The sequence below is a fragment of the Boleophthalmus pectinirostris genome, unplaced genomic scaffold (genome assembly GCF_026225935.1).
Source record: "Boleophthalmus pectinirostris isolate CB_2022bp ecotype Guang Dong unplaced genomic scaffold, ASM2622593v1 HiC_scaffold_16, whole genome shotgun sequence".
Classification (NCBI taxonomy): domain Eukaryota; kingdom Metazoa; phylum Chordata; class Actinopteri; order Gobiiformes; family Gobiidae; genus Boleophthalmus; species Boleophthalmus pectinirostris.
This window is the reverse complement of record NW_026571095.1, coordinates 30,102,395-30,118,796: the sequence shown is the minus strand read 5'-3', so window position 1 is coordinate 30,118,796 and position 16,402 is coordinate 30,102,395. Positions and strand designations below refer to the sequence as shown.

The 16,402-nt window shown below is 39.8% G+C and overlaps 1 protein-coding gene across 1 annotated transcript; it reads left to right on the top strand.

Moving 5' to 3' along the window:
• The first annotated feature begins 331 nt into the window (after positions 1-331).
• On the top strand, positions 332-14,144 carry rnf2 (ring finger protein 2). Its single transcript, XM_020919868.2, has 9 exons — positions 332-415; positions 2,230-2,324; positions 3,658-3,818; positions 6,574-6,656; positions 6,723-6,855; positions 6,929-7,028; positions 8,251-8,423; positions 10,480-10,669; positions 11,958-14,144. The coding sequence occupies exons 2-9, from the start codon at positions 2,238-2,240 to the stop codon at positions 12,057-12,059; spliced, it is 1,029 nt and encodes a 342-aa protein (XP_020775527.1). The 5' UTR covers positions 332-415; positions 2,230-2,237; the 3' UTR covers positions 12,060-14,144.
• Positions 14,145-16,402: the final 2,258 nt, after the last annotated feature.

The following is a 16,402-nucleotide window of genomic DNA, read 5'->3' as shown; positions in this document are numbered from 1 at the left end:
GTATAGTGTAAATTGGAATTGTAACATGAAACTACAGCCGTAACCTTGATCAGTCTCAGACAGCAGTTTTGCCATGCTGAGGTTTGGATTTCTAAATGCATGTGGAGAATGGGTTAGACTAGAGGTTTCAGCATTCTTCATGGGTATGGAACCCTTTTTAAAAACAATTAAGTTTCGTACAGAAACGCATTATAAACGCAAACACACTGGTTGTTTACATATAATGTGATATACTGTATATAGGCTATGCTATGTTCAAGACCCTGTCTGTAGGTATCGTTATGTCATAGCGGAGCCGTAACTTGGGGGCCCCTTTGAGAGCCTCAGTTTCCCAGAATGCACAGTTTCCTCTGAATCCGCCATATTGCCTTGGTCCAAACGCGCCGCTGGATCTGCTCGTCTCAAAACTGAAAATGTAAGTGCACAAACGTGACATTTGACTGAACTAGGGGGCATATAATGTGGAGGGGGTTGTTGTCATGTAGTTACCGGCGTGTTAGCCCGTTCTGTTGGGTGTAAAGGAGCCCGGAGCCCGGGGAAAGCTTCACATCTGCACAGATCGGAGCCGCGGCTCTTTCTGTTGTTGTTTTTCCCTCTGTCACAGCGCGGAGCGCATCCGCGGTTCTCCCCGAATCTCTCCCTCTAGGAGCGTTTTACCCCGGACAGTCCGCACACAGCGGGCTCCCCACACCACACAGCACACACACACTGACTCTGGACACGGTTTAAGGCTTTAAAGCGCCTCTATCGGCCTGTTTTCTCTGACTCACCTGGACGATTATGAGGAGCAGCTAGCATGGGAAGCTAACTATTAGCATTAGCCGAGCCGCAGAGTCTGGGTCTTTTCTCTGAATTTCACATCGAAAATGCATCAAGTGTGTAGTTTTTCTTTTATTTATGGTATTATGTGTAGTATATACTAAACAGAATGGTCAAACGCAGACAAAAATCAATTAGAGTGTGAGAGGGAAGACATGATAGTGTCAAGAAGAATGCACAGTGAGATAAGAGGTAAAAACTCAAACTTCAGGTAAAGCGATTTCTGGGCTTTTCTTCTGTTCTTAAAAAACAAAACCAAGGCTCCACCACCAGTGCTACAATTGTCCGACATGTCACCCCCGTCCCGAGTCACATGGAGGCGTGGGGCAGGGGGCAGGGCACACACGCGTTTGGCTCTTTACCTTGTAGGTCCCTGAAGTATCAATGGAGTTGTACAGGTTACACGCAGAAGATTTCTTTGGATAAGAAAGTAGGGCTCAAGCAATGTAATGAATTGCAATTAATTGGCAGAGACTTGCAGCCTCACTTTGGCCCGTCTGCCCCAGGGCAGCTGTGGCCATTGCCAACACCATGTGAAGAGTGAATAATTTCTTATATTGTAAAGTGACTATGAGGATCTGGAAAACATGATGTAAGATATTATTATTGTTCGCCTGAAATGAGAGTCAACCCCATTTAGCAACAGAATTATCATCATCTGGGCTATTCACTCAAGACGTGTTATGGCTCAGACTGAGCTTTAGTTACAATGGCACATTTTGTGTTGTGTGTCTGTGAGTGTACTCTCGTCATTTGAGTCAAATTCATGAAAATCTCATATTTATCACTAATTTCTTTTCAATGAATCAAAGAAAATAATTGTTATAATCCCTACGATAAAGAGAACTTTGTCAAATTAGTACAGTCACTGCGATGTTTCATGTGACATCATTTTGTGCTTCTGATACTGAAATCTGTAAAATACAGTTTATTTAATGAATGCCACTTAACTTTGTCACATTATGTTTATGTTCATATAAAGCAGTCTTGTTTGTGTGTTTGTTTGTTTGTTTGTAAGGCTTGTGCCGGTGTGAATGGAAATGGGAGATTACATGCACAGCCTGTCAGTCTGCCCCAGGGCAGCTGTGACAGAGTTGGGTCTGTCACAATAATGACTATATAAATTTATCGTTCAATACATGAGAGATGGAACAATAATTTTTGGGGATTAATATTTATGTCGGGGACTTTTTTTGTGGAGAGCTTGTGGGGAACTTATTTTTCTGTTCTTTTTGTACATTTACAATCATTTTGGGGGGTAATACTAATTTAAGGTTATAACACTAATGATGCGATTGTCTATTGTCTATATTTTATAATACATTAAACTTCTTAGTTTTGCTGAGCACATGTTCAGTTATGTGTGGTGTGTGGAGCTGAAGAACAGTTTGTTTTGTGGCTGTGTTGCAGAGGCAGAGATGACCCAGACGGTACAGACCAACGGGGTGCAGCCCCTCAGTAAAACCTGGGAGCTGAGCCTCTACGAGCTGCAGAGAACTCCTCAGGTGAAGCACCGCCTCAGCACATTCACTCCACTCTTTTTTTCCTATTTCCACTGCTGTTTCTGCTGTTTCTGCTGGCCCTCTCCTGTCGCACTTGTGTCTAAATGTATTGGGCTGGTAGATATGGCGGGGAAAAGAATCATATCCCCCATACTAAGTTTGATTTTTGATTGTCTTCTTCCATCTTTGAAAACATAGACAGCGCAGGGTGTAAGGATCACTTCAGGTTTTATTTCATGTTGTTTGGACCAATAATTCTGGAGAAATCCACATTTGAAGTTTGGAATGAGTTCATACAATACATTAAACCTAAATACATCTGCGTGTTAACACCAGCAGCAGAAGCACGTGTGATCATCTGTGTGCTAAATGAGGTCTTAAGTTTCACTCATAAACGGTGTGAAAATAGTTGTTTACATTCTTTAACTTGGATTATAAAGACGAGAAAGAGAAGAAAAGGTGAGGAGCTGCGGCTGGATCAGAGAGAGGCAGAAGGAGAGCGGGGCAGACACACACAGGCAGAGGGAAGGAGACTCTGGACTTTTAGTCAAACTGTGCAGATTTAAGTCAAAACTTGTGAAATGTGAGGAGATAGAGACACGCTATGGCCCTGACCGTTTTTTTCCTAAACAAGAGTCTAACTCCTCTTCAACGCCTCGAGTTTTTACTACCACAGGATTCGCTGTACACGTGTAAAATGCTCTTGCCCTATTGAGACTGCGATTGATCTTTCAGTTTTTGGCACAGGCCTCTATATGTGCCTTACATTATTATCAGACATCAATACTTTGTTACCTTTTTTAAAAACTTGAACTCTCTTCATTTTAATGATTTAATTATTTTTGCTGATTGAATGAGCACTTAAACATCACACTCACAGCAGGTGGCAGAAATGCAGAGTTTGGTTGTGTAACATATGGAAATCATTAAAGGCAAAATCAACTTTTTGGAGCTTTCTACCATTAACGTTGTTCCCTCATAAAAACATACTACACATGCATGTTTGTTCTGATTGTGTTGTGATGTCTAAAGGAGGTGTGAGAGCAAAGGGAGGGGGATTTAGGGCGTCAAAAACTAAAGTGCAACTTATTACACTTTTTACACTGCTTTGGGCGAATATAAGTTTTTCAAAACAATAAAAGGTAACATAGTGAGCCAATATGTCATGTGTTAGTAGTAAGTTAATTAGATTACCCACAGGACACAGGGGCAACTCCTGGACCAGAGTGCAGTCCAATTAAAATGTCCCATCAAATAAACAGTTGCTCCCATTTGAGAAAAGAACAATAGACTTTGCTGTGAACATGCCCCTGTGTGTGTGTCTGTGTGTGTTCAGGAGGCCATCACAGACGGGCTGGAGATCGCCGTGTCCCCGCGCTCGCTCCACAGTGAGCTCATGTGTCCCATCTGCCTGGACATGCTCAAGAACACCATGACCACCAAAGAATGTCTGCACCGCTTCTGCGCCGACTGCATCATCACAGCGCTGCGCTCCGGGTACGTCCAGCTCTTTTTCAAACCAGTTCCACTTGCAGTTCCTGTGTTAAATGTTCTTTAGGAAGTAATCTTTATTGATCTTTAAAAGGGTGTATTTGCATTTTTATTCCTTTGTCATTATATTAGTTAAAAATTGTCTTAAAATGATAATATTATCGTTTATTGCAATAATTTCTTGGTCAAATAATCGTCCAGCCAAATCTGTTGTCGTTACAGGCCTAGGCACTGCTCTGTCTGAAGTCCTGTTACTCGAGTTAGATTTTAATCTGAGTTTTGTTTTAACACAATCTGACCAGAAAGAACAGACCTCGCTAAAACTAGAACAAGTGAGCTGATTTTTGCTGTTAAAAAAAGTCCCTCTCAAATAATATTAGTCACAGGCTAAGGCAGCGTTATTCAACACTTTTTCTGTTAGTCACTGTCACCTTTTAGTTAAAAATCAAACTCCTAAACAGGACCATGAACGCTCGTATTGGTCACAGGCTCCTGAAAATGTGTTGTTTAAATCCATTTTGAGCAGTGTTTGCCAGTTTCTACATTGTGTCACCATAGTAACTGCTGAACATTTTGCCTTATGCATACAGGCAGAACACCCCCAGTGTGAACCCCTCCAAAGTATCAATTGGTTGACTAATTATTTAAGTATGAGCATATGCACAACAGCAGAAAGGAAAGGGTGTGGAGTGAACTAGCTGAGGATTTGGGAGTGAATCAGGAGGTTCATCTGCCTTTTTTAAACACATAACTTTATCTGTTGAAATAGTTGGTTTTGCGTGGTGAACTCTGTAATTGTACTCTTGTGTAGTCTTTTTTTTTTTTTTTTTTTTGCACTGTCTTCCTATGAACTCTTATATATATAGCTGAGATTTTTTTTTTTAATTACTTATTTTTCTATTTTATTTTGACTTGTACATACATTTATTTATATATTTATATTTTTACATACATTTATATAATTAGGCCTTTTTTGCTACTTATTTAGAATTTATTTTTTATATTTTTACTCTTTGTTATTATATTTTATTGTGATTAGGGCTGGGTATCATTAAGAAGTTGCAGATACTATACATACTTCGATATATAGGCCACAATATGATACATACCTCGATACAGTGCAGTTTTAGTTTGATACGATATATTTCAAATCGATTCGATGTGATTCAGTAAAAAATAAAGGCTAAATTATGGCTGTGATATTAAAAGTTTTTGTTAAATCACTTCTTGTGCAAAGTTAATATGAAACACACATTTTAATCATCAAAACCATGAAAATAAACAAGTTTCCTGTAGCACTGTAACAAAACAATTTAGTAAAATATACCAAAAAATACTCTTGGCGGTGTATCGATACAGAATTAGTAACATGAGCTGCTGCATAATCATGTTAAACGATACAATATGTTGATATTTTTGCACACCTCTAATTGTGATGAATGAGCTACTGTGTCCAGATAATTTCCTTTGTGGATCAATAAAGTTTGTCTTAAGTCTAAGTGAGTGCAGTCTGGGTCAGATACACGGTCAGATCATAGACACTGAACATTTGGAGCTTTTGTCACACCCCCTTTTCAGTCAGCTAATCGATGGGCAGGGCATGTTTTTAGTTGACTCAGCCCTGCACTGATTGTTAGTTTTATAACCTACCATTTATAATGTTGTCACGTAAAAAACCATGTGGGCTTTCATTTCATTCACTTGATGAAGCCTGGTTTTGGTGTGGGTGTTAAAATGCAATTACTTTCAAGCCTTCCGGGCTACAACACCTGCTAAAACATGACCAAATCACACCTTTAGAAACAAAGTGATATAACTGTGAGTGCTTCTTTAAATATTAAACCGACTGTACTGGATCAACAAAGTGTGTATCTGAACTAATTTATTTATGTTATGTTGTTTTTGTGGCATTCTCCTGTTGATGATTTGTACATGTCCTTTATAACTGAACTTCTCAAAGCGGAGGCCAAAAACTGGGATAACATTCATTGAACGTGATTAGATAGACAGATAAATGCTTATTATCCCAGAGGAAATTCGTATTTCAGGCAGCATACAATACAGTGAAGTCCAGAGTATGTCTATGGAGCAGGGCAAGGACAGCAGTAGGGGTGTGCAAAAATATAAAAATATCGATATATTGTATCGTTTATTGTGATGATACAGTATCGATATTGTGGGCTGCTGTATCGATATATGGCCATGAGTAATTTTTGGTATATTTTACTAAATTATTTTGTGTAAGAGCTACAAAAGTGGTGACATTTACACTATATTAATGAGTAAAATTGGTGTTTTTCAAATTAACTTTGCACAAACTTGGTAGACTTGCTTAACTTTTAGTATCACAGCCATGATTTAGCCTTTTTTACACTGAACCATTGCCATTCGATGTGAAATATATCGTATCGAATCGAAAGCTCACTGTATCGAAAAGCGCATCATGTCATGACCTATGTATCGAGGTATGTATCATATCAACAACTTCGTAATGGACAGCAATTGCCCCCAAAGCATGCCCTCCTGTCCTGTTCTTATGATACACAATCCTAAATATACAGCGTTTTTGAGGTAAACAACTACACCATTAAAATAAGGAATCAATCTTTCATTAAATTGTGGTTATAAACATGTTTTGAACTTCTGACTTTTATTGTGGTGCCGTCCTGGAGATCAGTGGGGCTGTCCTTGAGAGATTTTCGTATCAGCAAGGCCTTGTCAGATTATAAAACATCTAATACTTGTGTGTCTTGTGTTACAGAAACAAAGAGTGTCCAACCTGTCGTAAAAAGCTGGTGTCAAAGCGGTCGCTGCGTCCAGACCCAAACTTTGACGCTCTCATCAGTAAGTCAGAGGTCCCCTAATGTCCTCTGATAAACTCCGGTGTTAAACATGTGACTGTGTGTTCAGGTAAGATCTACCCCAGCCGTGACGAGTACGAGGCTCACCAGGAGAGGGTCCTGGCCCGCATCAGCAAACACAACAACCAGCAGGCCCTGTCCCACAGCATAGAGGAGGGGCTCAAGATCCAAGCTATGACCAGGTACCGCCGCGTCACCGCACTCTGTACATGCTCTATTCTGTGCGCTTTCTAATGAAACTGATGCTGTGCTTAGACTGCAGCGCGGGAAGAGACACACGGTGGAGAACGGCAGTGGAGCAGAGGACAACGGAGACTCCTCCCACTGTAGCAACGCATCCGTCCACAGCAACCAGGTCCACACACAACCACCACACACTTGTGAAGAGCTCGCCTTTGGCTTGCTTTATTACCATATTTTCCGTAGTATAAGCCGCACCAGCCAAAAAATGCATAATGAAGAAGAAAAACAAAAATATAAGTCGCACTTTTGGGTGAAAATGTATTTCATAAAATCAGAGACCAGGAACCGACATTCATCTTGAAAGGCAAGTAGAACAGAGAACAACAGGTTGTTAACTACACAAATGAACAGTTCTTCAGATAACTATAGCATAAACAACAGAACAAGTTTACCAAACTCTCCATCTCACTCCAAATCACTAAATCCATTGAATTCTTCATCCTCGGTGTCACTTCTGAGCAATTCCATGACCTCCGGAGGTAAACAGAACGCCGCTACTTCTTCTTGTGTAGCTGTTGTCAGAGTCAGCATCAGTTCCAGTTAGAATTATTCCGGCCTTTCTGAATCCCAACAGGATGGTTTACTGAAGTCCAGGCTTTGTCGAGCCATCCACTGACTTCCAGGAAAGTTGCGTGGTGCACCCTCCCGGTTCCCGTGAAGCTGTGTTCTCCATCCCCGCTTTCCGCCAGTCCCTCACAAGTTTCTCACTCACTCACTCCAAACTTTCTTTCCGCGTGATTATCGTTTTCGGCTGAATATTTCACTACTTGCAGCAGGAGAGAATCTTTTTCTGCAGGAGACATGCACAGTAGAGTGAAGTGACAGTGGTACAGGAGTAATAGAAGCAGCAGATACTGGCACACAAGCCTAGAGCCTCTCTCTACTGTCAGTGTGAACATTTTAATATGTAAGTCGCAGGACCAACCCAAACCATGGAAAAAAGTGCGACTTATAGTTTGAAAAATACGGTAACTTGGGCCCTATGTGTGAGCATGGGTGAAATAGCCTTATCTGTCCCTCACCAAGATAGACCTGGATGAGTGACATTACAAAGGACCGGCTCAGTTGACCTTTGTTCTGTCCTGACCACCAGAGGGCGTTGCTGAAAGCACTGAATGACTCTCAGAGCATGTTGCCATAGAAATCTACCCCAGTAGAAAAGGATCCTGCTTGGTAGTACAGGCAAATCAGGATTAAACCCCCAAGCTCTGTTTTACCCAACAACTAAAGCCAGTTTGTCAAATACAAAGATAAAGACATGCGTTCTAGTTTTTCCAGACTATTATCAGGATATAATGGGGGACCGCTAATCAAAGGTAGTTTGCTCCTAACAGGAGGCTGGTCCCAGTATTAAGCGCACAAAGACGAGTGACGACAGCGGTCTGGACATGGACAACGCGGCAGAGAACGGAGGAGCAGACTCGGCCATGGACGGAGGAGCCAGTGAGATCGAGCTGGTGTTCAGGCCCCACCCCACCCTCATGGAGAAGGACGACGCTCACAACAGGTACACCGCACTGGGAGATGAGTCATGTAGAAATGTGCTTCAGAATGTTTCAAGTCTATTCTGGTCTGTGGAAGTGCTTGAGATGAGCCTATTGAGCATTTTAGTCAAAGGAGATGTACACAAGAAGCATTAGAGTTTGTTTAAAGCCTGGTATCCAGTTTATTTTATGGATGTCACACTACACAAAAGAGCGAGTGTCAGGCTCCGTGTGGTAATGTTACTGCTTTTGTACATGGTGCAAACAGTATTTTTTGTGTATAGAAGTTGGTAAATGAAAGAGAAATGGGGAGATTGTAGAATTCATGTATCTTCCGTTCATTCGTTTTTCAATATTAAACCAAAAATAAGAAAACAAAAAAATAAAAAATATTTTCTTTATTACTTGTCTCCAAAACCAAAATAATTTTTTTCAGTTTTTGATTTTGTGTTTAAATGATTAATGGAAAAAACGGATAATGTCCGTTTCCCGTTTCCGTGACTTAAACTGCGATGCCAGACTTTTGGTCCGCATACGGACTGAACCACCAGGACTAAACTAGTACAAAACTAGGACTAAACCAGGACTAAACCAGGTCCGAGACCGGGGGACTGAGACCGGGGGACTGAGACCGGGGGACTGAGACCGGGGGACTGAGACCGGGGGACTGAGACCGGGGGACTGAGACCGGGGGACTGAGACCGGGGGACTGAGACCGGGGGACTGAGACCGGGGGACTGAGACCGGGGGACTGAGACCGGGGGACTGAGACCGGGGGACTGAGACCGGGGGACTGAAAATGGTTTAGTCCTGGTTTAGTCTGTATGTATGTATAGTCACGGAAATGGCCGTTAACAGTTTTTTCCATTATTCATTTAAACACAAAATCAAAAACTAAAAAAACTAATCGTTATCAATTTTTTTTCATTTTGGTTTTGGAGACAAATAAAGAAAAAAAAAATGTTTTTTTCATTTTCTTATTTTTGGTTTTATATTGAAAAACGAATGAACGAATGATACACAGATTTAGTAGGGATTAACAATATCCAACTCTCACCTTACAATATTTTCACAATATACATTTTACAGTACGATATTTATTGTGATATTTTGTGGAGGCAAATAAAACTCTGAATATGCTACTTTTTTCTCTTAAAATGCCTTGACAAGACTTAATTCAAATAACTAAGATTTAAAAGTGCTTAGAACTGTTATTTCTTCATGTAATTTGCACCAAAACGGAGCAAAGTGTCATGGTCTATCTAGTTCCCTCTGTGTTTTTAGCTATTTCTGCACTATAACTCTTCATTTAAGCAAAGAAACTTGTGATTCGATATGTTGGAATGGTCCCTGATATTAATCTGAGACTTTTGACAATACAATATCACAATATTTTGGTTATTGTTACACCCCTAGGACATAGTGCTTTTGTTTTTTGTTGCTCACATGTTTGATAAAGATAGATCATAGACGCCGTGAGAGGAGGACTCACTTTGCGACCAAGATTTTAAAAAAAAAAAAAAATCATCTTGAGGCTATTGTGAAGGTTTGGTATAATTCACTGAAAAATGTTTAATTTGAGAGGTGAACTTAAAAGTGCTGGTGTGTCAGTAAGTTGTATATCAGGAGGATTGTTCAAAACCAGCCACATTCCTGCGTATTTTCAAGGTCTCTGTGCTGAATACTAAGAAGGCAAGATAAAAGTAGTTGGTAAAACTGCAGTAAAAGTGCCAGTGAGTTATAATAGTTACAATATGGCAATAGGTGTGATCTGTTTTAGCTGAGTTTTGGTCCCATTTGGTTTATATGTTTTTGATGTGGATAATTTTACTTTTCAAAGATTTACAATAAACCCAGATTAGTGGTTAAGTTTAGAAAAATAATGAAACACCTGCAGCATAACTATATTCAGTAACTTGAACTTGAAGAAATTATGTAACAGTGGTTTACTTACACAGCTGAATTTTAAACATTGTTCTTAAATACAGAACATATTTGTCTCATATTGTCCAGCCCCAGTTTGAGGACAAGTTGTGCTTTGCCGTTTGTGTAACTCTTCTTCTTCCACGTCCTGTACAGTGTGGAGTTTGTGCCTCGCTACATAAAGACGTCTGGGAACGCCACAGTGGACCACCTGTCCAAGTACCTGGCCGTGCGTCTGGCTCTGGAGGAGCTGCGGAGAAACTCAGAGGCCAGTCCTGTGAACGTGGAGGCGGCGTCAGAGAAGCAGTACACCATCTACATCCCCACAGCTGGAAACCAGTTCACCGTGAGTACCACCACCGCCTCACTCATAACTAAAGGCAAAAGGAGAAAGGAGGCGTTTAACCCAGTCTAACTTTGGCAAATCTTTCATTACTACATACATTCACTTTGGTGCAGAGCTAGGCTGACCAGACTTTCAAAATAAAAAACTGGTTTGGGTTGGGTCGTAATAATAAATCTGTAAAACAAGAGCATAATTAAGGAAAATTGTTACGCACTCACCACTAATGTGAGTCAGTATAGTCATATTTTCTTTGTGTTTTGGTCAATGTTTACTGTTGGCAGGGATCAGATTGGTCAAAAATAGGGACACTTTGGACATTTCTTGTATAAAACTGGGACAAATCACTGGTTTTAGATATATCTGCTGGGACCGGGGACACAGGGCTCAAAACTGGGATTGTCCTTAGGAAATGGGGACATTTGGTCACCCCATGTGCAGCTTTAGAAAGGCTTTTTCAGACAAAGTAAAACTGGGTGGACCGCCAAAGCTCAGCCAATCACAGCACTGCTTTTGGGGATTACCGGGTTGATGAGAAATAGAAACACTTTATTTTTAGTTGCCGTGAGCAGTGAGTGTGCAGTGATCTGATTTTGTTCTGCTTTTACAGTTTACTTTACATATTTACAAAAAAGTCAGGTCCTCCAGCTTTAATGGTTTTGGCAAAGAAATTATCGATAACACTTTATAATAAAGTGCACAAATAAACAGCAAACTAATCATTACTTAACCCTTTGTTAATATTTATTAATTTTTACTAAAATATCTATTTGGCACAAATGAATACTTTTTTCATCATCAACTAAACATTAGTTGTTTGCATGAAATCTGTGTTTTAATTTTTTAACAAATAGAAAACAATTAACTAATATCATATTAATATTTGTTAATAATTTTACATAATTTAAATGTTAAATGTTTATTTACAAACTATGTTAATATAAAAGTTAATGACACCTTATTATTTAACAGTTATTAATTAAACTGTGTTTCTGCTTTTCTCAATATGAACCACTCCTCATAGAATCCTTATAATAAAGCTGGTTAAGCTTAATTAATATATTAGTAATGGCTCTTAGATTCTAGATGTTGTTTCATTGTTGGTCATTATTAGAACTGGATCTGGTGTTTTTCTGGATCTGCTGTTTTTCGCCTGCATAAAGGGTGCGAAATTGGTCTTAATTTTCATTTAAGTGGTCTTAAAAAGGTCTTAAAAAGTCTTAAATTTGGGGGAGTCAAACCTGGGGGATACCCTTTATGACCCAACACTAACCCTTCTTCTCTCCTCCAGGTCCTCAATGGCTCCTTCTCTCTGGAGCTGGTCAGTGAAAAGTACTGGAAGGTCAACAAGCCCATGGAGCTCTACTTCGCCCCCACCAAAGAACACAAGTAGACCCTGTCCCCCTCCTCCTCCCCTTTCCCCCCCTTCTGAGGATCCCACTCCCACACTGACAGCCGGTTACTAACAGAGCAGGGCGGACTGGAACGCACACACACACTCACACACGCACGCACCGCAAGCCAGGCCCGCGCGCGTGTGTGTCTGCGGGAGAGGAGTGAACTTTGACCCCCTCCATGGACTTCTGTAAAAAAGACAAACTGTTTTATATCCTGTATCTTGTGTCTCTTCTTGGGTCTTTCTGTCTGTAGGAGGTAGCAGATCAATTCAGCAAATCGTCTCCCGAGTCTGTGCAAACGCGTCGGACGGACAGCAGGGGGCCTCATTCGCCAAGACGCACCGAGGTTTAAATGTGTAACAAGACGACTGGTATTTTTGGAAGTCTTGTGTTTCTGTTGATACTTTGCAGCGATGTCACGTTGGGGGTGTTCTATGTGCGTCTTTACGCCAGACACACAACGCAAACATCAGCAAACAATAAAAGTTTTAAGATGGTCAAGAAAAAAATCTAAATGGATTTAAAGAGCACATTTTCAGGAGCGTTTATGATCATGTTTAGGAGTTTGATTTTCAACAAAAAGAGTGAAACTGAAAAACTGTGTGATTGTAACTGTATGTGTGGGAGACTTGTTTAACAGCACAAATCAGCTCTTCTGTTGTCGTTTTTTCTGGTCAGATTGTGTTAAAAGTAAAGTCTAACTTGAGTAACAAAGCTTCAGACAGAGCAGAGCCTCCGGTTAGCTTCACACCCCCAGGGAAATTTGATGACGTCAGCTGCAAAGTATCGATTTGTTTTTAATCTGAGATGCAATGGAAGCAAGATGAGAACCCGAAACGTTGTATTTTCATCAGATGTGCATAAAAGGTGCGCTGTGTTACTCTTTTTGGGCAAAATATCTGCTTGTCTAGAATGTTCCACACAAGTTACAGGTCGGATCTGTGGAGTAAAACTGTTTTTTTTAAATATAGTCAATTAAAACAGCTCTTAAAGTCTAATGCCATACTGTTGAATATTTTAGACAAAGCAATAAAATCTTTAGAAACAAGATGGGAGACACGCCACCTGAAAAGTTACATAGCGCACCTTTAACTCACACGTTTAAAGTTGTACAAGTTGTTATTTGTCTTAGGACTGCCAAATTTGCCGTCTGTAGTGCTTTCGGTTTATTTTTGTTTGTTTTTTAATACCACAAAAAGCTAAAATAAGCAGTAATAGTTGATTTACATCAGGTATACCAGCTTTTTCTATAAAACTGATAAGGGATGCACCGATTTTTGAGAAAATTTTGCTGGATTTGGTATTGGTATTGACAAAATTTCAGTTTAACCGGTATCCTGGTTGTGCCTTTTATTTCCAGGTCCAGAACGTCTCATTTTATTTGAACCTTTTTTCACTCAAAGCTGTTAAAAAAGTTGCTGGATAAAATATTAACACTTGGATCAGTTATGTAATAAGTGATCTGTGTTTTTTGAGGAAAAAGGTCGTTCTCTGTCCCTACACTGGCGTCTGGCATCAGCAGATATTTAAAGTATCGATATCGGAACTGAAAAAGCTGGATCGGTGCATCCCTAGAACGTAATTTTTACATGAAACTTCAATCCAGGGAGTATTCTGATTGGACAAGAATTCCTCTGTAACGGTTTATCATCCAATCAGATATCGGCATGTCTTTTCTCTCTCTGAAATGTGGATGAATTTGTACGTTTTTTGTTTCGACTAGGCAGCTCTGTTACGTAAAAAGAAAACGGAAAGCGCTTTTTCGTTTAACTTTACAGTGGAAGACTTTGGATGTGATTATGGTATTGAGGCCTTATTTCCAGTACGGACATTTGCTCCGATGCTCTTGGTGAGTGATGTTTCCCATGTTCCGATGCTATGTAAAAATCCTCTATTTGTTTATATCACTACGGGCCTCTTTAGACTGTGCAGCTTTGGGGTACATGTATTTTTGAAGTCATCAGTACTTTTGCTTTTGGTTGAAAATGAAAACTGTGACATAAAGTGGTTAGATACCTGAGCATTGGACAAAGTTGTACTCCGAATGATTCAAATGCTCCCATAAACCATTTTTATCTAAACTACAATGGTCTGGACTGGTTCCTAAATATGGTTTCAATTTTTGGTTTTTGAAAAATGGTAGCTGTAAAAAAAAAACGAAGTGGCCGTATGATTTTGCGCTCTTGTTTTTCGACCGTCGTCATGGCACCGTCAACTTTTGAAGTCTTAATTTTTAAAGGGCCTGTATTACACTGTTTTCTGATCTATGTTATAATGTTTTTTAATCGAAAACATGCCTGGAGTTGTGTTTTGTTTCATTCACACATGTTCTCTGAAACTGAAAACGCTCTGTTCCACATTGTGATGTCATGTGGTAATACAGAAAGTGCTCCATTAAGTTTTTAAACTCCATACACCTTCACTAGAACCATTTGGATCATTTCAGCTCTGGAATTGCCAATCTCTACTGAACTAAAGGTAAAAGGAGCTGTGAGGTTGAAAAGTACCACTTCACGATTAGGGCTGTGCAGAAATATCAAATACATCGATACAGCAGCCCATGATATCGATACTGTTTTGCCATGGATATTTTTTGGTATATTTTTGTGACTGTGCTACAGTTTAGTTGCTTGTTTAGAGGAAGGAAACTCATTCGTGCAACACATTTGACATTTTGATGAGTGAAATTGGTGTGTTTTATATTCACTTTGCACAAAAAGTGGTTTAACAAAAACATTTAGTATCACATTAATGATTTAGCAAATACTTTTAATTGAACTGTATCGACTCGATTTAAAATATATCATATTGAATCGAAAGTGCACTGTATCAAGATGGGTATCGCAGTGTTTCCCAAACTTTTTTTCTGGGGACCCATATATTAAAAGTCACATATTTTCGCGACCCAAGTCAGTAGACATTATTCGTAAATCCAAAAATAAATTTGTCACCATTTATTGAACATTAATGAGGATATTTTATTGTTGACTGAGTGATGGTGTCTCTTTGAACAATTAGTATTACTCAAGTTTTAAACGATGAAAAACAGTAATCAGTGGTTCCCACAGAAAATTGGTTAGGCAAGGTGGTGCTGCTGAAAACTTGAGCAGGGAGGGTGTATGGAGATCTATGTATATGTATATTGTAGACCTACATGCAGATCGTGACAAGGCGACCCAAAAAAAATCTCTTGTTGCGACCCAGTCTTTGGGAAACAATGATGTATTGTATTGTGGCCCGAGGTATGTATCGTATCAGCAACTTCTTTATGATGCCCAGCCCTATTCATGACATCAAAAGGTGGATTTTGAGCATTTTGAGCTTTGGAGATGTAGGCAGACGAATAATAAAGTGTTACTCAATATGTGAATGAAACAAAACACATCTCCAGGTCTGTTTTTGAGAAGGTAACATCATTATAACATGACAAAAAGCTCAAGAATCACATTTTTTGTAATATAGGATCTGACCAGGACCTTGGCTTAGTGGTGTCACCTTTTTGTCTCCATGGAGGTGGGTACGTTTAATACCATACTGCAGAACATTGCAGGCGACGTAATATTTTTCATGGAGTCAAGCAGGTGAAATGTTATGCAGAGTACCTTTAAAGCTACATGTAATCTTTTAGACAAAACTGAAACCTAGAAAAACATGAGTCCTTACTGTGAGCAGGCTTGCATCTCCACAAACCTGACTTTTATTTGGCCTGGAGGAGGGTCTGCATTTCTTTATTGCTGCTGTGGACAACTGGGAAGGATTATCTGAAAATGTTCACGTTTTTGTTTGAGTAACCAGACATTGGAAGAAGATACAAAGAAATGGCTCAGAATTAAAGCCAGTAAGGGGGCTGACCACTCTGCCACCATACCTTCATCGGTATTAGCAGCTGTTGTTGCTCTGTGACTTGTAGGGAATCTTGTGATCGTGTTTTGTTTCTTTTTATTGTGTTTTGTCATAGAAACGGGAGCAGCAGCAGCAGAGAGTGTTCTGCAGGTCCGGCCAAATTTCTAAGATGACTTCATACTGAACAACAGAAACTCAACAGTGTTAAATTAAAATCTATGACTCAGCACTTTCCATTTCTAAATCCAAAATATATGTACCAAAGTTTTCTATTTACTGCTCAGTCTGAAGACAAGAGTTGAAATGGAGAAAGAGTACTTGGAACTACCAGGGGATGTTCAGGGTGTTGGTTGTTTTCAGATTCTAGAGCAGGAGTCTCCAGTCTTATTCCTGCTATGATCTCCTTTACAAAACAAAAATGCCAGAGAGCTACTTTTTTTAGACCGCAAGAAACAGACAATTGTAAGAAAGAGAGCGAGCCTTGGGGTACAGTTAG